Consider the following 22077-nt stretch of genomic DNA (forward strand, 5'->3'; position numbering starts at 1 on the left):
ATAGGAATGGAACCAGGTTTTAAAATTGACGCTCGAATACACATTTTTCTCTTTTTTAGAGTTCAAATACGGTTTATTTTAAAATATACATATGGTCTTTAACTTGTTAGTAATTTTGACCGGAACATAAACTAGTAATTGTTTTTAAAAGTGTAAAGTTATATCGAAAGAATAGAAGAGTTAGAAGATTTGGGAAGATTATCTCACCACCAATAGAGCATATTGTTAAATACATGTTTACAAGCTCTGCCAAACTTTCCAATGCAAGTGCCACCAAGCACCATTCACAACCTATGCATGAGCACAAAATGTTGATAGGCTTACCTTGCCCCAGGTGTATCACATCTTGATATTTATCTTTTCTCTGCCACAAGGTGCCATGGCGGATTTCTGCCAAGGCACAAGAGCGATCTCCATCAAAGTCCTAAAGCCCAACTACCAATTCCCCAACCCGCACAATGAGTCCATCTTCAAAATTCAACACAGTCATGGGTCCCGCCTCCCCAATTTTAAAGGAATTAAGAACAACTTCTTCATGGACTGCCATTTTCTTCTCCTTTTGAATGATATATTATATTAAGTATTTAATTTAAATGTTTTAATAAAATAAATAGTAAATGGTAGTTATTCCCTTAAATTCAAATTCCCATTTTCAAATATATTAATTCATATATATATATATTAAAATTATTAAAATTTATTTACTAAAATAAATTATAAAAAGTATTCCTTTAATTTAATTACTTTAAAATAAATTTATATTTGTATTTGCATATATCACAAAACTAAATAGGAAAATATCTTGTTATGTATACTGAGCAAATAATGTCTATAATTTGCTTAATTCTTGCTCTAATGATCAGCGTCGTAACTCCGCAATTTGCACCAGATAATTCCAGATCATTTTCTCTATTCAAACTACTATAGCAAAGAATTCCATAGAGTTTTCTCTATTCAAACTACTATAGGCACATATTCTAGTGATACGTACCTATAAAATGAATTCCACGGGCCTAAAGTTATAATACAACCAAATTATCTTGTAGCTCGTATTCCCTTTTTTCAGTATGACAAAAGCTATATTTATATTAAACTGTTGGATCATATACATCATAAAAACATTCTGAAGCATGTTTCATCATAAAACCAGATAATTCAAGTTGCAAAAACAGTGAACCCCATAATACGGACCAAATATAAATCATGTACATCTATAAACATGTATGAGCTGCAAATGTAAATATGGCAGATACGATAGATAGAAACTACAGTTAATTCATCAAATATAACTTTCTGATGAAAATATCAGCCCCATCAAAGTGATCCAAAAAAAACATATCTTCCTGAGTTCTTTTTACCTATTGACATAAAAACAAAAAACAAAAATGTTATACAAAAAGCCAAAAACTATATGCAAATATTATCTTGGAAACATGAACTCCACGGCGCCCATAATATTCTCCTCCATAATTATGTCCATCTAAACTTCTCCCACATTTCCTTGCAGTGCTTTCTTTGAGAGTGCATCCGCAATCTCATTATGTTCTCTACCAATGTGTTTTATTGGGGGTCTCCCAAGCTGAGACCAAAGGCAATCTATTCTCCTTAACTAACCAAGAAGAGTTGGTTGATTGATATGCGCTGTGCCATTTACATGATCCAAGATGATCTTAGAGTCCCTGTATATATGAATCTCGAGTATGCTGAGAAAATTTATAACCCATAAGATACCCCATAGTGCCATTGCCTCGGCCTTATTATTTGTACCCATACCAGCATTCCAGTGTGCACTATATTGAAGATCATTTGAATCACTAACCATATACCACAACCGCAAACATTGTTTTATGCCGCACCATCAAAGAAAGCAATCGGTTACACCATCTGAGGGCAATTTTTCCTTGAAAGATTTTTTGTTTTTTTTTACATTATCTTGTACTGGATACAGTGAATATAATGAAATGATCTTCTCATGAATCAGTCCAAAGTCTTCAGCCCAATCCTCAAATATGAGCTTGTTCCTCCATTTTCATATGGACCAGAAAAGAACGAGTGGAATTATCTTCCACGCAGGCTTTTGTTTGTTCCACCACCCCATACAATCTGTAATGTCAAGGAATTGTTTATAAGGGAAATCAATATATAAAGCTAATTTTTCCCATACCTTGATAACATGTTGGTAACTGAGAAATATATGGACATCATTTCCTCCCCCTGCTTGCAAATCACACGCATACTTGGTCCATGCCAATGACGCTTTTCCATATTCTCCCATGTGAGAATCTTGTTATGGAAAACTAACCATGAGAAACAAATGATTTTGATAGGAATGTGAATTTTCCAAAGGTCATACATAGTCGAGTCCTCCATATACCCGCCATCACTACCACACAGCTTGCTATATACATCCACCACCATAACATTTCCAGACTTCATTTTGCCCAACCACATTAGTCTATCATATTGCACCTCCCGGCATATATCCAGTGCTTTTAAGCCAGCAGAAATTTGAAACCATTCCATAGCCAGATTATCCACCATCCCCAGTTCTTGTGGTGATTTCCATATGGGGAAACTTTCCCGCCATGTATTGATCAGTTGGTTCCAGAAAATTATGCCATTTCTATATAGAAAAGCAAGTAAAGGTTATGATAGATAACAATCCCTACCAACTCCCTGAATCTGATCCACCCCAATAATGATGGAGTGCCCAGAACCCATATTCCACACCAAATGTTGTAAAAAATATTTTGCAACCTTTTGTAAGTTGCGCCATATGGTCGATCCACCTAAAATGCCAATACTGTTCATGCGAAACCAATATAAGAAATTCTGATCTTTCATGTATTTTTGTCTGATCACCCTGCACCATATACCAGACCCAAAGATAGCTCGCCATAAGGATTTCATGAGTAGCGAAGCTCCAAATGATTTAAGATTCATGATACCCCAACCCCCCATTTTTTTTGGACATGCAATATGTGACAATTTGGTGAGGTGGAATTTGTTCTATCTATTGCCACCATCCCATATGAAGTTTGCAATAATATGGTTTATACTATTAATAATGGCCATAGGAATGTGAAATAAATGTGCCCAATATGCCCCCATTTGGGTAAGCACTGTCTGTGTGAGAGTCACTCGTCCACCTAGTGATAAACAACAAAATTCCCACCCGAAAATTTGCTTGAAAAACCAATCAACCAACCATTGCCACTCCATGTTTCTATAGCAGTTTGGTTTAATATGATAACCAAGATACTGTAATCCATTCTACATCGAAGCCACCTCAATACCGAACAGGTTCTTAATATAATCGATGACTTCTATATCCCCCATATCATGATATAACATTGACTTTTGCAAATTCATAACCAAACCAAAAGCACTTTCAAAATCTTTAAATATATGAAAAAGATTCAACCATGAGAGATGATTTAGCATACCCATGATAAGCACATCGTCTACAAAAAAACCCTGTGAGATTTTGATATTGGTTCCCATTAATAGAGCCTGAAATTGTTCTTCTTCCACCACTTTTTTATCCGCAATCTCAAGCTGTCCATAGCCAGGATGAACAGGAGCGGGTAGGGTATCCATTTATAATAACAGCATAATTGATATTCAAAACACATGCCATGACACAATTCACACATCTAGGTTGCAGCCCAATCTTATGTAGAATTAAACGAAGATAGCCCCAATCAACAGAGTCATACGCCTTCTACATATCCACCTTCATAATGGCAGCATTAATATGCTTTGTATGAATTGAATGCATACCTTCCTAAGCAATGGCAACTGCATCATGTATTTGTCAATCCTGTAAAAACCCATATTGCTCAGGAGATATAAATTTAGATAGCATATTTCGCATCCGACTAGCAATGGATTTGGAAATGATCTTATAAATTAGATTACATAAAGAGATGGGTCTATAGTCATTGAAAGACAATGCAGGTCAACGCTTAGGAATGAGAGCTATATATGTCGAGTTTATGCGGGGATGGATATTCCCCGTGATTTTAGACTCCTCCACCATATTCAGAAGATTAGATTTAAAAATATCAAAAAAATGTGTGAAGATTTCAGTCGACCAACCGTCCGAACCCGAACTCTTATCCCTTTTGAAATCTTTTAAAACCTCCAGTAACTCATCTTCTATGATAGCCTTGTAAAGATGTTCGTTTCGTCGGCATCAAACATAGTAGGATACATATCAATCGCCCATAAAATAGCATCTCCATCAGCCTCCCCCTTTCGTTCATAAGTACTTTGAAAGTGATCCACAACAACTTCACTTATGTCCTCTTGTGACCGGACCCGTGCACCATCCACATCATGAATTTCCCAGATGCAATTGATATTGCGCCTATGATTAGCATAGCGATGGAAAAACTTTGTGTTTTTGTCACCTTCTTTTATCCAAATTGCCCTGTTCTTCAAGCGCCATAAGGCTTCCAAAGCAGATAAAATGCCCTTTTTCTTAAGTTCTAAATCATGAATACGGGACCTGATATCTATTGGGAGAATATGCGATATCATCCATGGCAATAAGGCATCCAAATCCTATTGGAAATCCTTTAGTTCCCTCTGTTGTGCCTTAACTTTCTTTTTTTTCCATGCTTTAACTTCTATCCTGAGGATGCCCAATTTTTCCAGTATGTTCTCCATGGAAGAGGATCTCGTTACATGTGTTTGGGTCCATATCAAATGAACAAAATTGTTAAAGGCATGATCATCTAGCCATGTACGGTTAAATTTAAAAGGCAACCCGTGCCTATGACCTCCCGCCTGCCAATGCAATGTTATTGGCCTATGATCAGATAGATAATTGTTTATGACAATTGAATGAACATTTCCCAGACGCTCCATCAAGCTCTCATGAATAATAAACCTATCCAGCGTTTTCGCAATGTATGCCGCACCTTTCTGCCCATTATCCCAGGTGGGGACCAACTTCGATGGGCATATATCAATAAAATTGTGTTCTATAATAGCCTCCTGGATCATACCCGCCATTGGGTCAATTTTTCTCGACATCCCCCATACTTCATCCAAACCAACAGTGCAATTGAAATCCCCCGCAATAATAAGAGAGGCAAGATCCATAATGCCAAATGCAAATAATGCATCCCAGAATACCAACATGTTCCTATATGGGCCATATAGGCTCAAGATGTGAATACGATCACGATACCCACGCAAATAACCTTCAATAAGGATTCCCGCCGAACATGAGAAAGCTTTTGCTTGAACCCAAAGGGGGTTCCATAATACCACAAGACTGCCTAATAGATCGGTAGCAGCTGTGGCCGCAGTATACCATTCCAGAAACATTTTCCGGAAATATACAACAACTTGTGAAACTAAATGCATGGTTTCTTGAAGCAAAATGATACACGGGTGCACAAACTGTAAAAGATGCTTAAGAGCCAGGAACTTAGAGGGGGTTCCCAATCCTCAAATATTAAGTGATAGGATGGCAGTCATGGGACACCTTGAGCGGGCATCTATGCTCCAAGGGGGCGAGAGGATGGTACATCAGCAATAGGCACGTCAACAAGAAATCTATCAACATGAGAATTTGTAATATTCAGATTGGCATGCCCGCAAAAATGGTGACTCCCCTGATTGTTTTTACGTCTGACCGTGATATTACCAATAGAGGTGGGGCTAATATGAGGAGAGGATATACCCGAAGGCTTATGGATGGTAAGAGACCTCAAGTCAAGGGTTTTCCGTTGGAGCAGGTAATCCAGATCACTACCCATGGAGTTGGTGGGAGATGTCAGCTGAGAATGTGAATGGCTCTTACGAGGACGGTGGCCCTGTGCTATAGGCTTACGTGGAGGAGACGGAATGTAGGACACATATGATGAGGATGGGATGTCATGTGACTGAAACAGTTTGGGACTGAATGGGATGTCATGTGGCTGAAACAATTTGGGACTGTCATGACAAGAAGGGGAGAAACCTGAGGATGGAGGTCGAGAGGTCTGACGAGGCCATCAAGATCCAGGTAAGTTTGATTTCCCAGATGAAGTAGGTGATGACAGGATGGCGATGGGAGATGTTCCATTTTACGAAGAAGAATGAACAGAAAAGCGTGGATGATGTGAGTCATGTTGAATACCTGAGAAACGACGAGGACCTTTGTCCCGTGTGAAGGTAGCACCTTGGTCTGGCTTTTTCGGTGCCCTCATACAAATTCCTCCTTTATATCTGCCACCCATGTGCCACGGACATTTTTCCAAGTCGTGTCCAGTGAGGTGACAAAGAGAACAACAAAATGAAACCCCCCAATAATCCAACCTCTATGAAAGGTTAGTCTCACCCCAATGAAGCCCAATATGATCTAGGAAACTACCCCTATATTCTTTTTCAATAAGAATCCATGCGACCCTTTTGTCAGGGGTACCAAGATAGCGGGGGTCCATGTACACAAATTTCCTAATTGCATTGCCAATATCCTCCAAAGCCTGCTTCGTCCATAGCTCGACAGGCAGACCGAGTAGCTTAACCCAAATCAACTTATATTGCGGGGTGTTGTTGAGGGAATTGAAACCAATAAACCAAGAGTGGAGTTCCTGAAAACTGCGCCCATCAATCCATGGAATTGTCTTTATCTTATGCAGGTCTTCCTGGCTGAGGAAGTGGAAGCTTTACCAACCGTAGAGCAACCTCACAACCGTCAGCATGTAACCCAGGATAGACTTCCACTTCAATTCAACCCATTTCCTCATGTCGGAATCACTTCACACAGAGAAGTGCTAACGCCCAACTAATGCACGTTTCTACAGGGTAGTAATGCGGTCGTTTAACCTCCCAATGTAAAAAAACAGGGCAAGTGGCAGAGACGTAGTTTTAATAGACCGAACGCGATGCCCGAAGCATCGTTCATGCTATGCATGCATGCCACCCCGCGATACCAGGGTCGCATGTCCGCCATCTGGCACAGTTACATCTCCCAAGATATTATGCCATTCATCAAGTGATTGTGTGCCACATTTGCGCCCACCCCCATGACTGCCCATCCGACTAAACCCAGCCTCCATGGTAGCCTTAATAAATGCCTACTGGGCCGACGTGTCAGAATCCAAGATATCCATAACACCCAACCCAATGAAACCTGCTAAGATATGACAACCCCCAATTCAAAAAGTCACAACAAACGGACAAGTGTACAAAATAAATAATAGAAATACAGGAGATTGCGTCATTGGTAGTTGGAAGAATAAATGAGGAATAATTCAGATGACCCACCCAAAGTACCGAGCTGACCAAACACGAAACCCCAAAGATCTTACACGATCCTAGAATAAAGCCACATATGGAAACGGCGGCAAAAACATTCCTCATGGCAGAATAAAAAAGGATATGTCAAAGGAATAATGAAATGTCAGGCGCGTAAGATTACCGGGGATCCCAACGCATCATGCCAAGCATATCTGATGCACAACAGATTCAAAAAGGCATGTGGCAAGATCTAAGTCAGGATATGAGGCGACCTACCACAACAGCCAATCTAAAAATTCAAGGAGATACTAGACATCAGTGCCAGAAAACACAGGGATACCGAAGCCAAAGTCTCAGAGACTGAAATGGAGCAAATATTCAAGGAGCACAAAACTTCTATACAGGGAAACCTAACTCCCTACGCAACAACAAAGGCAATAACAGCTCATACATGTCAACCATGTATCACCCAAACGAACCCCTATTTATTTGCATGGTTGAGAGATGAAGAAAAATTTAGAGCATTGACGACAAAGCAGATGTGAAACAGAAGTAAATAGACAGGAATACCCCACAACTGATACATGCAAGCAGCAACATGAAAGAGACTCAGACCCAGAATGAATGTGGTCGTCGATATGTGTTGGAGAAATGAGCAACGTATATACAATAAAGGATGTAAATAGAGACAACAATTAACAACGGAATGTGGACCAATTCTGACCACATTAACCATGAACAAAGCCGAATAAACATACCCTTTTTTTTGTACGAAAAAAAAAAAAGCATAATATTGTATTGATTCAAAAGAAAAGATGTACAAAAAGTCATCTTAAGATCATAACATATGCCAAACTGGCAATGTCTATAACATCCATATGATGGCAATATCAACTAAAAGGAAGGAGATCCATATGCCACAAGATGAGCCTGATAGACGAACAACATGTTGCAGATACAAAAAACTGTAAAAGCAGAGATTTGTGGATATGAATATATACAAACACCCAACAACTGTAATATCAGGGTAGTGCAGAAGCAGGCCAAAACCGAAGATGATCAACAATATTGCGCGAGTAGCATCAAAATTACAAAAAACTGTGTAATAAGGATAGAGAAATCTGGCTGTGGAGTCTGCAAAGATCAAGCATGAAATCACCATCTAATGAGGAGGCAGAGTGATATAAAGATCAGCATGGATTGGACGAAGCCAACCTCGTAGAGGACACTGTTTTAAGCCCAGTGTCTAGGCATCCAATTAATGTTACAAAAAACACAGTCATCCAATAATACCGCAAAAAACTATATTCATATTTTAAACCTGCAATATCATCAAGAAAACAAAAAGTTAGTGGGGAGGAATTTTTTTAACCAGGGTGGGGAAATCTTCAATATTTATGTTTTTCTGGTTGATAGTAATTGTAATGTGCACCTTGCCTAAAGAACAAGTTAAGCCCCTCTTTGATAGGTCATCCACTGTCATATTTTGTTCTCTGTGGACATGTTCTATGGAGGAATTGTTTAGTGGAGTCCATAAATGTTCAATTCTTGTTAACCATCCAAGAACTAAGGGATTGGTGATTTTGGCAGTCCCCAATAAGTGTTGGATTATTACTTTGGAGTCACCATAGATGTGGATTAGGGGAATATCTAGAAAATGGATGAACCATAGGAGGCCCCATAGAGCCATGACCTCAACTTTGGTGTTTGTGCCCCTGCCTCCGTGCCAGAAGACACTATAGCTTTGTTCCCTAGAGGTGGCCAACCAAAAACCATAACCACAGACGCATTGTTGTGTAGTGCCATCAAAGAACCCCATCAGGTATCTCAGTAGTACTTCCTTCTTGTTTTGACAAGAAGCCATCTTGAAGGATTCTTTAGAGGAATATAGAGTATGACAAGTAAGTATGTTATCTAATACTCTATGAAAGTTCCCATAGTAGTTTTGAAAAATGTAGTTGTTTCGCCACTTCCAGATTTCCCAAAAAAGGATTGGCGGAAGGATTCTCCATTCAGTCCTTTGGGATCTCCACCATTGTAGGCAATCCTCAATACAACCAAATTGTAGAAAATGAAAACCAGGTAGAGCATTTCCAGATATGTGAGGTATGGGGGCAAGTAAGGAAAATGTGGTTATTATTTTCAGAATCCATCTTGCAAATGGGACAGATACCAGGACCATGCCATGACCTCTTTTGCAGATTATCCCAGGTTAGATTTTTGTTATGAAAAACAAGCCAAGAAAAGAGAATAATTTTTATGGGGATGTTGGTTTTCCAAAATGCAAAGAAAGTATGTTCCTCAGTCAGGATTGAGGTCTCAGAGCAGAGTGAAAGGTATGTATCAACCACATTTACATTACCGTTTTACATCTTCCTTGTCCAAATTATCTTATCCCAATTTCCCTCGTGACATATCCCCATTTGATTCATCCCAGCTACAATGCGCATGCATTCCTGATCCCACAGACGAGACAAGCCCAGATCCATTGCAGATTTCTAGATGGGATGGGGGCCCCTCCAATTGGCAATGGCTTGATCCCAACAAAAAGATGCCTCTACTCTTGAGGGATGTGATGAGTTGTTCAGGGATATTGTCTGCATCCCCGTACTCCAGAATTTGGTTAGTTCCAATGAGAATGTGGTATCCTGAGCCAAAGTTCCAAGCCAGATGTGGCATAAAGATCTTGGAGACCTTTTGGAAACTGAGTCAAATGGAAAATCCGGTTTTGGCCCCAATAGTTCCCTTATGGAACCAGAAAGTGAAGTCATGGTTCTTAAGATATTTTTGTATGATGACCAGGCTCCAAGTGTCGGTACCAAAGATACCTCTCCAGAGAGATTTGATAAGTAAAGCCTGTCCAAAATGACAAAGGTCTAGAATTCCCCATCCCCCCAAGACTTTCGGCAGAGTGATCAAAGGAATTTTGGCAAGGTGGTATTTTTTTTAATATGGCTGCCTCCCCAGATGAAATTAGCCATGACCCGATTTAAAGAGAGGATGACAGCAGCAATAATATGAAAATTATGGGCCCAGTAGACAGATAATTGATTTAGAACAGCTTGGGAGAGGATTACCCGCCCACCCAGAGAAAGATTTTTGTATTCCCATCCAGAGAATTTTTTGTAATATCCATCTACCAACCAGTTCCATTCTGCATTTCTGTAATTACCAGGTTTAATGTGGAATCCCAAATATTTAATGCCCTGATCCATCAATTTGGCCTCTATCTCAAACAAATTCTTAATATAGACAATAACATCTAAGTCATAATTATCATGATACATGATAGATTTATGTACATTCATATAAAGTCCAGTTGCATTGGCAAATTTTCTGAAGATATGAAAGAGACATAACCAGGAAGAGCGGAGCAACATACCCATAATCAGTATGTCGTCGACAAATAAGCTATGTGAGATGTTGATATGATTGCCCATCTTGAGTGCCTGAAATTGATCTCGTTCCACAACCTTTGTGATGTGTAGGCTGAGCCCATCCATTGCAAGAATGAATAATAATGGCGAAAGGGAGCAACCTTGTCTGAGACCCCGCCCCGCACTGAAGAATTTTGAGGGATACCCATTTATGATCATCGAATACACAACATTGATAACGCACGCCATAATCCAATCCACACATTTTGCATGCAAGCCTATTTTAAAAAGTATGAGCCTGAGGTATCCCCAATCAAGACAGTCAAAGGATTTTTTTAAATCAATTTGTAGAATTGCAGGTTTTTTTTTTTGGATGGAATGCAGACATTCCTGAGCATTTACAACCGCATCTTGGATTTTGTCGGCCTTTCAAAAAACGGTGTTGTTATGGAGAATATGGCGAGAGAGAGTGCCCCTCAGATGTCCAGCAATGGTTTTTGAGATATTTTTATAGATAAGATTGCAGAGCGAGACAGATCTAAAGTCTCCAAAACTATTTGGAGGATTGCACTTTGGAATAAGAGCAATGTAGGTTGATTTAATACGGTGGTGTATATACCTAGTTTCTCTAGATTCCTCCACCATATTAATAAGGTCCTGCTTAAAGAGATCAAAGAAATGTGTAAATAACTCCATTGTCCACTTGTTCGGTCCAGGGCTTTTGTCCCCATTAAAAGATTTAAGGACGCAGAGAAGTTCATCCTCCAAGTTGCATCTGTATAGGTCCTCATTAGAGCCTTGAGCAAACATAACCGGGTAGTGTTCGATCCCGTAGATGAGATCCTCTGCCACAATGTTGTCATTTCTTCCATATGCAGTTTTGAAATATGTGGTGGCGGCTTTTGTGATGTCGGCCTGTGTGTGGAAGTATGTACCCATTTCATCATAAATACCCCAAATAGAGTTTATATGGCACCGATGGTTTGCAAATCAATGGAAAAATTTGCTATTCCTGTCTCCCGCCTTGATCCAGATAGCCCGACTCTTTAGGCGCCAAGAGGCTTCTTCAATATCTAAGATGTAGTCTCTTTTAGCCTGAAGTTCCCGAATGTGTTTTCTGATGGAAGCAGGAGCGATGTCAGAGGCCAACAACAGGAGGAGGGAATTTAGTTCACTTTGTATATCCCTGATATCTTTAGTCATAGATAGCTTTTTATTTTTCTGCCATGATTTCACCACCCCACAGAGAGACCGCAATTTATCAAGGACATGTTCCATGGGAGAGGAACCGATAACATTCTTATAGTTCCAGGTTTTCCAAACCAGAGTATTGAAATCTGAATCTTCTAACCAAGTCCTGTTAAATTTGAAAGGCATTCCAAGGCGCACAGGCGGTTTCTCCGAGGCCAGAGTAATAGGTCTATGATCAGATATGAAGTTACCAATAATGTTTGACTGTACTTCCCCCAGACGGTCGATCAAAAGTTCATGAATTAAGAAACGGTCCAATCTTTTGGCGACATACGCCTCACCTTCCCGCCCGATGTCCCAAGTAGGAGCCATAACCTCTGGACATATATATCAACAAAATTGTGTGTAAGGAGCGCATCCCAAAACATACTCGCGAGAGGGTCAAGTCTTTTGGTCCGACCCCAAGTTTCCTCCAGGGCAATGGTACAGTTCAAATCTCCCGCAATGATGAGGGAGGTAAGATCCATAAGGCCGGAAGAGAAAAATGATCCCAGAAAGTGGCCTGGTCCCGGTAAGGAGCATATGTGTTCAAGATATGAATGCGCCCATCCAGGCCCCAGATGTGACCCTCAAGTAAGATACCCACAAAGCAACTGTAAGCTTTGAGACATACCCATGTAGGATCCCAGATTGCCACCAGACCTCTTGAGAGCCCAATAGCAGCAGTGGTGGTTATGTGCCAGTTAGGGAGCATTTTCCTGAAGTATGAAATTACCTCTGGGATAGTGTGTATAGATTCTTGTAGCAAAATGATAGAAGGACAAAGAGAAACAAAAAGACTCTTGAGGGCTCGAAATTTTGGTCCAGCGCCCAGTCCTCGTATGTTCAGGGAAAGGATGGAATTCATGGGGATGCCAACTCGGGTTGCTGTGCTCTAAGGCCCCATGAGGGAGTGATGTCAGAAATAGGAACATCTACTAAGAATCTGTCCATAGGGGAGGCTAGGGGGTTGGGTCTAGTTCTAGGTCGACCCCTAAAATGTCTGCTACCCCGGTTTTGAGTGCGTCTGACAGTGATGTTTTTTGCTGATGTAGGACTGATGTGGGGGGTGGGGGAGCCAATAGGTTTATGGATGGTGAGGGTATGCAAATCCAATGATTTCCTATTGAGTAGAAAATCCAGGTCAATGCCTATAGAGTTAGTGGGTGAGTTTTGAGGTGAGTTAGGTGGGGTGGTGCTGGTCGCAGGTCCTTTACCACGGTTTGCAAATAATGTAGGTGACGAGGATGGAACGTACGAGATATGTGAGGTAAAACAAGACAATATTATGGCATCCCGAAACTTATATCATCACATTATAAGATGTAGCCATCCATAATACTTATATAACCAATAAACTCAAGCCTGGTCATACGAAACCGCCATGGAAGCTTCACACCCTAGCTTTACACCAACTTCATCGCTGGATTAACTGGAGCATCCCGGGTAGGAACTACCACGAACAGTTCGGTGCACAGGATGGAGCTCACAAACTTTGGACGCCAGGGTGTTCATCTAATCTAACTGACCTGACTTGTCTCTACTCCATAGCTCCATCACCCTTCGTGCTCAAGAGTGTAAAAGTTGCAGAGGTCTGCACCCCTCCTGTCCCTACGAGGTCGTAACAATATAGTTGTTTTCAATTTTGTAGCTTGTAGCTCAGTCGAGGTTATTTATTTCATCACTTGGTCTGTACTACAGTCAACAGGAAGAACCAACACATATGATTCTTTCTTAGTCGATTAGACATGATGGAAATACTTGCCGAAAGCAAACGAGTCATTGCTGGGAAAGTCATGCTTCGTAAACCTTCTGTGGAATTATGACTTACTTATTTCCTTGGTTGTGCCTGAAATCTCCCACAATATTGGGTATTTCACATCGAGTTGAGGCTTCTCTCCAATATTGATTCCACCATAAGAGTCGAGTCTATCTATAATTCGAGTCCCAAATTTCCATTTATCTTAATTAAAATTGAATTGTTTTATCTCAATAAATTGGGGACTAAAGAAAACGTTACCCCCTCCCATAAAAACTCTCTTGAAATGTGCAAGTTGTATATACTGGCCTACTTTTTTATCATCGAGATCAATATGATCGGTATTTAAAGAGGGAGATAACAAATATTCACAGATGCAAATTGTGAGGCAATGACAAGTTGCACTGGATCCTCTATAACAATGGTAGTATAGTTCATATAATAAGTGATGATCCTAGTCTGATTGAATCCACCTAGTTATAGTTTTGATTCCAACTCCTTTGAAACCCATGTTTTTGTTACAATAATGGACTCCCATGATTATATTGGCCTCCCTGCTCACCACAATCCCCATAGTAGCCGAATAGATGATGACATCTATTAGAGTGTTTCCGTTGCTTGTGAGACTTATGCCCATGCCACTGAAGTCCTTCTCGTTTGGGCTTCCACACGAGGTAATGTGTTGCCCAAGGAATGGATTCTAGATGAATTTATAGCGTCTGCCCTAAACCATAATACCAAAGGACATGAAATGCTAGATATAGCAATTTTCTCAAGGAATTTGTGACTAGAATCCCCCCCGCCTCAAAAATTTGCATTTGATATCAAATCCCGCACGACGCAAAGTAATGTCTTTGTTTGAGGCGATACGATGGAAACTGTACTTCGCAGTGGCCCCAAACTCAGCGCCGTGTAGGGTTGTATTGAGCTTCGCATCAGTGGAGGAGCACAACTCGATCAAGTAACAATTAGTTGGGAAAGGTCGCGTACACCAGACATTTTGTGCTCTCGTGTGGCTGCATTGAAGGCCTTGTTGACTGTAGCCAAGAGGGCCTTGGTCATGTCTGTGGTTCCAGTGGGATCGGCACCATAGTCGGTAACATAGAATAAGCAGCAATTCCACGAGACCTGTGCACTACCAACAAACAAAACACTCAAGAAAAACTCATCTCATTGCTCAAATTGCAAAAAAAAAGCGTGTTATCTCCATTAATTACCTTGCCATTGTCAGTCTTGTGCGCTGCAGCTTAGCGATCGAGGCTACTCCTAGTGAACAACCGAAACTCTCTCTGCTTCAGCCCGATTAAAATACGTCGGAACATAGACAACCCGAGAACCCGAACTCTCCACAGTTAATTTAGAAAGGGATTGAAGCAAGCACCAGGCTTGCATGGTCTAAAACTCTGGTGACCATCCACTTGCGATAAACCCCTAAGAAATGCAATCACAACCAAAATCAAAAGAATCCTGAGGGCTTCTATATCTTTGTTCACATGCTGAGACTTTCCCTCCTAATACACATTCTAAAAAGGAAATGCAGGACTTATGATGGCTTTATGTCTTAGACAATATTTCCATCAAGGCTCGTTTTCAGAAGTTGCCTCTATGGTTTTTTTACTTGTCATAAGTTGTTTCCTTCTGAAGGCTATATGCTCGCCTGCTTATGCTTTCAATGGTGTCTGCTTTCAATTAATGTCTCTGATGCAAATTCAAAGAAGCATTCTCAGCACCAAAAGTCGATACTTTCAAAGCCTCGTCGGTGACCGTAACGGTTTCTACAACAACATTTTCTTCAAATTTAAGCCCCTATTCTTAAATAACTTTCTTATCAGAAAGATCTTTTGTCACAGTTACCTCTATTTCTTCATTTTTCATCTCCACGTCTCCAACTTTAACGTCGGCCTTTGTTACAATCGCTATAACTTTTAGTTCTTCCTTCTCTGCCCCCTTCTTATCTGCAACCTTTTCTGCTTCCGTTTCTTTGGTTTCACCATACTTACCATCAGATTTCTCGTTATCATGCTCGTTGAATTCATTTTCCAAGACTGCTTCATCGATCCGGCATTTTAACTCATGCAATATTTTCCTCTCCGATTCCTTCAAATCAAAGACGAAATTGCTCTCCTCCTTAAATTGTTGGAGCCAACAAAGCACCGCAGATTAAACATTTACTCAGCAAAAAAAATCAAGCACAGGAGACACAACAATTTAACGTGGTTCACCCAACCAATCTGGGCTACGTCCACACAACATAGGCATTGGCAATCTTTATTAATCAAACAAGAGATTACATAATTAATCAAATCCTCACACTCAAAACCATCCATATGGATCCCTGTTTTATAGCAAGGAGAATGTAACTGCCTCATAAATCCTCTCATATCAAATTTAGGATGCATTAACTCCCTCCCAACAACGTGGAGCTAATCTAGCAACAAATTCCTATTGTTGTCATCTAATGAGATTTTTGCCTATTTTATATAAAACAGAAAATCTCAACAATCTCCACCTTGACAACAATTAGCCTGATGCCCTGTTTGTTTATTAGTTTATCTTTTCTGCAAGCCAAGAGAAGCCAAACACCACCGTAGCTTCTCTAACAAAACTGGTTTCGTGAACATGTCTGCACAATTCTCCTTTGTATGCACCTTTTCAAGAGAGACTCCCCTTTCAGTGATAACCTGTCTTACAAAATGGTACTTGATCGATATATGCTTTGATTTACTATGATAGGCCGGATTCTTAGCCAAATGTATTGCACTTTGACTGTCACAAAATAACTTGATGTTGTCCTGCAACCTACCAAATTCACCAAACAAACCTTTCAACCAAATCGCTTCTTTGCAAGCATGAGAAGCAGCAACGTATTCTGCTTCAGTAGTGGATAAAGCAACAATGTTCTGTAGCTTTGACATCCAGCTAATAGCTCCACCTGCAAGAGTAAAGACATACCCTGATGTTGACCTTCTCTTATCCAAATCACCTGCAAAATCGAAATCAACATATCCGCAAACAAATTTACTACTCTTATTGTAAGTGATACAATAACTACTTGTGCCTCTCAAATACCGAAGCACCCATTTCACTGCTGACCAGTGCTCTTTACCCGGATTTGCCATATACCTGCTGACAACTCCAACTGCATGTGAAATATCTGGTCGCGTACACACCATCGCATACATTAAACACCCTACTACATTAGCATATGGAATTTGAGACATGTAATCCTTTTCTTCATCTGAATTAGGACATAAACTCGAAGAAAGCTTGAAATGGGTAGCGAGAGGGACTGACACAGGCTTCACATTATTCATACCAAACCTCAAAAGTATTTTCTCAATATACTTCTGTTGTGATAGCCATAGCTTACCATTGCTCCTGTCTCTGAAAATCTCCATGCCCAAAATCTGTCTTGCTGCTCCTAGATCTTTCATATCAAATGTCTTTGCCATCTGAGCCTTCAACCTGTTGATTTCTTCTATGCTTTTGCTTGCTAAAAGCATATCGTCAACATACAATACCAAGATAATGAATATGCCATTATTTAACTGTTTAAAATAAACACAATGATCATATTCACTTCTAACATATTTCTGACTCAACATGAAATAATCAAACTTCTTATACCACTGCCGAGGCGACTGCTTCAGGCCATATAATGACTTCTTGAGCCTGCAGACAAATTTCTCATTGCGATGCTGAATAAACCCTTCCGGTTGTTCCATATAAATTTCCTCATCAAAGTCTCCATGTAGAAATGCAGTCTTAACATCTAATTGCTGCAACTCTAAATCAAGCAAAGCCACTAATGCTAACACAATTCTAATTGAAACAATTTTAACCACTCGTGAAAAAATCTCATGAAAGTCAATGCCGACTTTCTAAGAAAACCCTTTTGCAACCAGCCTTGCTTTGTACCTGTCTTCCGTATCATCCACACCCCGTTTCAGCTTGAAAACCCATTTACACCCCACAGTTTTCCTGTCTTTCGGAAGCTCAACCAGATCCCATGTGCCGTTCTTACCCAAGGCCATCATTTCGTCCTTCATGGTTGCTTTCCACTTGTCACTTTTCGAACCTTCTATTGCTTCCTGATAGCACAGAGGTTCATCGTCATTAGCAGTAAATGCAACTGAAGTAACATAATCATCATACCTTCTCGGTGGCCGTCTGATTCTTGTCGACCTCCTTAATGATGTTTCTGGCGCTTCCTCGATTGGCTGAATACCATCTGTAGGAACTTCTTGACGATCAGTATCTGAGACCTGTTCATGATCTATACTTGAACCCTGTTCATGTTCTGATTCTGAAACCTGTTCATGACTAGTATCTGAACTATGGTCATCATGACTATCATTAGAAATGCTATCAAACTGAATGTGCTGAAAGTCAGATACATCATCACGTTTCAATCTACTATCTACATCTAACTGTACAAGAGAGGATTTATTAAACTTTACATCTCTGTTGATGATGATTTTGCGGATAGTAGGATCCCACAATCTATATCCCTTTGTTCCAACACCATACCCAACAAAGATAAACCTTTTCGACTTTGGATATAATTTAGTTTGCTGATGTTTAGGCAGTAGAGCATATGCATCACAACCAAACACTCTGAGTTTAGAATAGTCACAAGGGTGTCCTTTGTATACCTCTTGCGGAATCTTGCAGCCTATTGCCTTCGATGGAGATCGGTTTATCACATAACAAGTTGTTGCCGCCGCTTCCGTCCACAACTCCTTTTGCAAGCTAGTGTTACTCAGCATACTCCTTGCTCTCTCTAGAAGAGTCTTGTTCATGTGTTCAGCAACTCCATTCTGCTGAGGAGTATAAACCGTGGTCTTATGTCTCTCGATCCCTGCATCCTTGCAATAGCTGTCAAACTCCTTGGAAGTAAACTCACCACCATTGTTAGTTCTTAAACCTTTTATTGTTCTACCAGTGTTGTTTTCTACCAATGCTTTAAACTGCTTGAAAACTGAAAACACATCAGACTTCTTTTTCAACATGTAGATCCACACTTTCCTAGAAAAGTCATCAATGAATGATACAAAATAAGACGAACCAACATATGAGGTTGTAGGGGCTGGTCCCCAAACATCTGAATGGATATAATCAAGTATGCCTTTACTAGTATGTTTGCCTGTTTTAAACTTTTGTTTACTTTGTTTTCCAAACAGACAATGCTTACAGAAATCTAACTTTCCAGACTTTAGATTTGGAAGTAACTTGCGATCAGCCAAAATTTTTAACCTTCTTTCACTCATATGCCCCAATCTTTGATGCCATAAGTGAATGGAACTACTGTCATGTTCAGACACCGTAGACACATAATCTGACCCTGTACTTCCTTTTAACTGAAATAGATTTCCTACCTTCTTAGCTTTCATAACTAGTAAAATACCTTTGTAAATTTTCATTACTCCACCTTGAATTACAGTTTTATATCCATTTGAATCAAGTGCTCCTAATGAAATCAAATTTTTTCTTAAATCTGGTACATGCCTCACATCAGTTAACATTTTAGTTGTCCCATCAAACATTTGTAGTTGTATACTCCCAATCCCCACAATATTACATGTTACATCATTACCCATGTACACAACACCATCATCAATTGATTTATATGTCATAAACCAGTCTTTATGAATACACATGTGGTTTGATGCACTGGAATCTAACAACCAATGTTTACCATGATTTGACACATTAACTGATAATACTTCATCATTCATACCTGAACCAGATGTCGAACCTGTATCCGTCGTATTTGCCTCCTTCTTCTCTGTCGAAGAATCTGCTTTTGAAGTTTGTTGTTGTCGCTTCCAACAGTCCTTCTTTAAATGCCCTGATTTGCCACAAAACCAACACTTTAGCTTACTCTTCTTCCCTTTCGACTTTGAACGTGAATCGCTCGGCTTCCTGGGGCGTCTTTCTTTCGAACGACCTCTAACCATCATAGCTTCTGATGTAGAGGTTTCAGAATGCGACCTTCTCCTTGTTTCTTCCGATAATAAGGATGCCACTACATCATCAAACTCAATAGTTTCTGATGAACTAAGACTTATAGAAGTAACAAAATGATCCCATGATTCGGGCAACGAGCACAATAAAGTAATAGCTTTATCCTCGGATTGAATTTTTACTTCTATAATTTGTAATTGCACAAGAAGAGTATTAAAAGCATTTAAATGATCAGCAATCGATGTACCTTCCTTCACTCGCAAACTGTACAACTGTCGCTTCAGGAGAATCCTATTGGTTAAGGATTTGGTCATGTACAGTTTCTCCAGTTTCGTCCACAAACCAGCAGCTGTAGTCTCCGACACGATATTAAACAGGACATCATCAGCTAGACACAGTCGAATAGCACTTATCGCTCTTTCATCCATCTCGGCCCACTCATTATCTGTGATGTTGTAAGGCTGTTTGGATTTGCCCAACAACGCCTTTGCCACACCATGTTGGACAAGCAAATCGTACATTTTCACCTTCTAGATCTTGAAATTATTTTTGCCGTTAAACTTCTTAATTTCAAACCGGGCACTCTGAGTTTTCGCCATTTTTGTATCAACCAAAAGACACAATAATCTCCAAAATCCAACTTTTAAAGACCAGCAATTTAAAAACTGCCTATGCCTTATATGCCTTTGCTTTTAAAAAAAAACTTTTTGTTTGTTTGTTTACTGTGCAAATTGGGCAATAAAAAAAAATTAATCTCAAAACAAAACTTCTTGTTTTATTTGTGCTGTGCAAATGCCGCGCCAACACTCGTGTTTTATTCGCACCAATTTACCATTTCTCAAACCTTTTCATTCCATTTCTATCCAATCGACCCGAACATTGAACCATTAAAGCCAATTTTCAAACCAAAAACATTTCCAAAAAACTGCGCTCCTAGATTATTATTTGGCTGTTTCAATGGTTCCAAATTTTTAACAGCGGTAGTGTAAAAACATTTCAACAGAACCGCATTTCATCGTACCTTTCACCACTCCAAATTTGCGGAAGTGAACAGCGTAGAACCTCCAGCCATTGACAACCTGGGCACGTAGTTCAACCTCCAGTCCACCGCACGTCCAACAACACCGTTGTCCACGCAGGTTAAGATTCACTGCCGTCCAGCAACAGGTAGTGCTTTGGCACCTTCATTGTTCCAGCGTAAATACTCCAGCGTAATACGTCCACGCAGGTTTGAATAGCACCCTCCACGCAGGTTATAACAATCTTCACTTAAACACATCAGCAATATAACACATACAACCCTCCATGCAGTGCTCCACCAACACCAGGGTTTTCAAGTTCGGGCGGGGTACCTTGTGCCTCTTCTATGCTGTCAATTGTAGCCGGAGCCAGCGTTTCTATTGGCCCTCGCTACGCTCGGCTCTGGATTGGACTTGAGATGATCCCGAATAGTCTCCAGCTTATATTCCTCTCGTTGGATAGCCTCTCTCAGTTGAGAAAGAACAGCAGCAGTTGCCTTTTCTTTAGAACGCAGCTGGTTGGCGCATTCCCACATAACTGTTTCTTCGTGAATGAGTTCATCCGATAACTGTATAGACAGTGCAATGTCCAGGTATCCTCCACACATCCGGCACTAGCAATCGTACGCACCTCCGACAACACTTCCTTCAGTCTTCACGCAGGTAATACCAGGTCTTCCGTGCTTCTAACACCTCCACGCAGCAAGGCTTCAACGCTGCATAGACAGCCTTTGCCACCACCGTCTCACGCAGCAACAATGCAGGTCCACACTTTACCTCCACGCAGGTCCACTCCTCTACTGCGCTGCTCTGATACCACTTGTTGGAGCCAACAAAGCACAACAGATTAAACATATACTCAGCAAATAAAATCAAGCACAGGAGACACATCAATTTAACGTGGTTCACCCAACCAATCTGGGCTACGTCCACACAACATATGCATCGACAATCTCTATTAATCAAACAGGAGATTACATAATTAATCAAATCCTCACAAACTCTCACACTCAAAACCATCCGTATGGATACCTGTTTTATAGCAAGGAGAATCTAACTGCCTCATAAATCCTCTCATATCAAATTTAGGATGCATTAAGTCCCTCCCAACAACCTGGAGCTAATCTAGCAACAAATTCCTATTGTTGTCATCTAATGAGATTTTTGCCTATTTTACATAAAACAAAAAATCTCAACATAAATGAAGTCAGGCATGTCTCTATTACGGGACTGCTCTTTGCAGCACCACTTCCATTAGCCTCCGGCGCCTCTACTACTTCGGTTATGATAATGATGGACTCAGTGACTTACTTGAACCTCTGAAGAGTATGCTAAAATTCCTCACACCATCCACCGCGGGCTCGAGAAATACGAGGACACACGACTCCTTCGGTCTTCAACTGCTTTACAATCCCGACTTAAGGCGACCTTGGAACAAACTGTTCTCAGACAGGCGGCCCAGCAGGCTTTAGAATTAATTCAAATA

General features: G+C 40.3%; 1 protein-coding gene across 1 annotated transcript; it reads right to left on the minus strand.

The window, feature by feature from the left end:
• Window positions 1-11606: 11606 nt before the first annotated feature.
• Window positions 11607-12179, minus strand: LOC149184524 (uncharacterized). Its single transcript, XM_089415359.1, has one exon. The coding sequence runs from the start codon at window positions 12177-12179 to the stop codon at window positions 11607-11609; it is 573 nt and encodes a 190-aa protein (XP_089271485.1).
• Window positions 12180-22077: the final 9898 nt, after the last annotated feature.

The sequence above is a fragment of the Pinus tabuliformis genome, chromosome 3_2 (genome assembly GCF_031772625.1).
Source record: "Pinus tabuliformis cultivar Carrire ecotype Pingquan chromosome 3_2, CPIR1, whole genome shotgun sequence".
NCBI classification, from domain to species: Eukaryota; Viridiplantae; Streptophyta; class Pinopsida; order Pinales; family Pinaceae; genus Pinus; species Pinus tabuliformis.

What these genes read in the sequence shown, in the direction of transcription:
- LOC149184524 (XM_089415359.1), bottom strand. Translation starts at nt 12,179, where the DNA reads ATGGCTCCTACTTGGGACATCGGGCGGGAAGGTGAGGCGTATGTCGCC.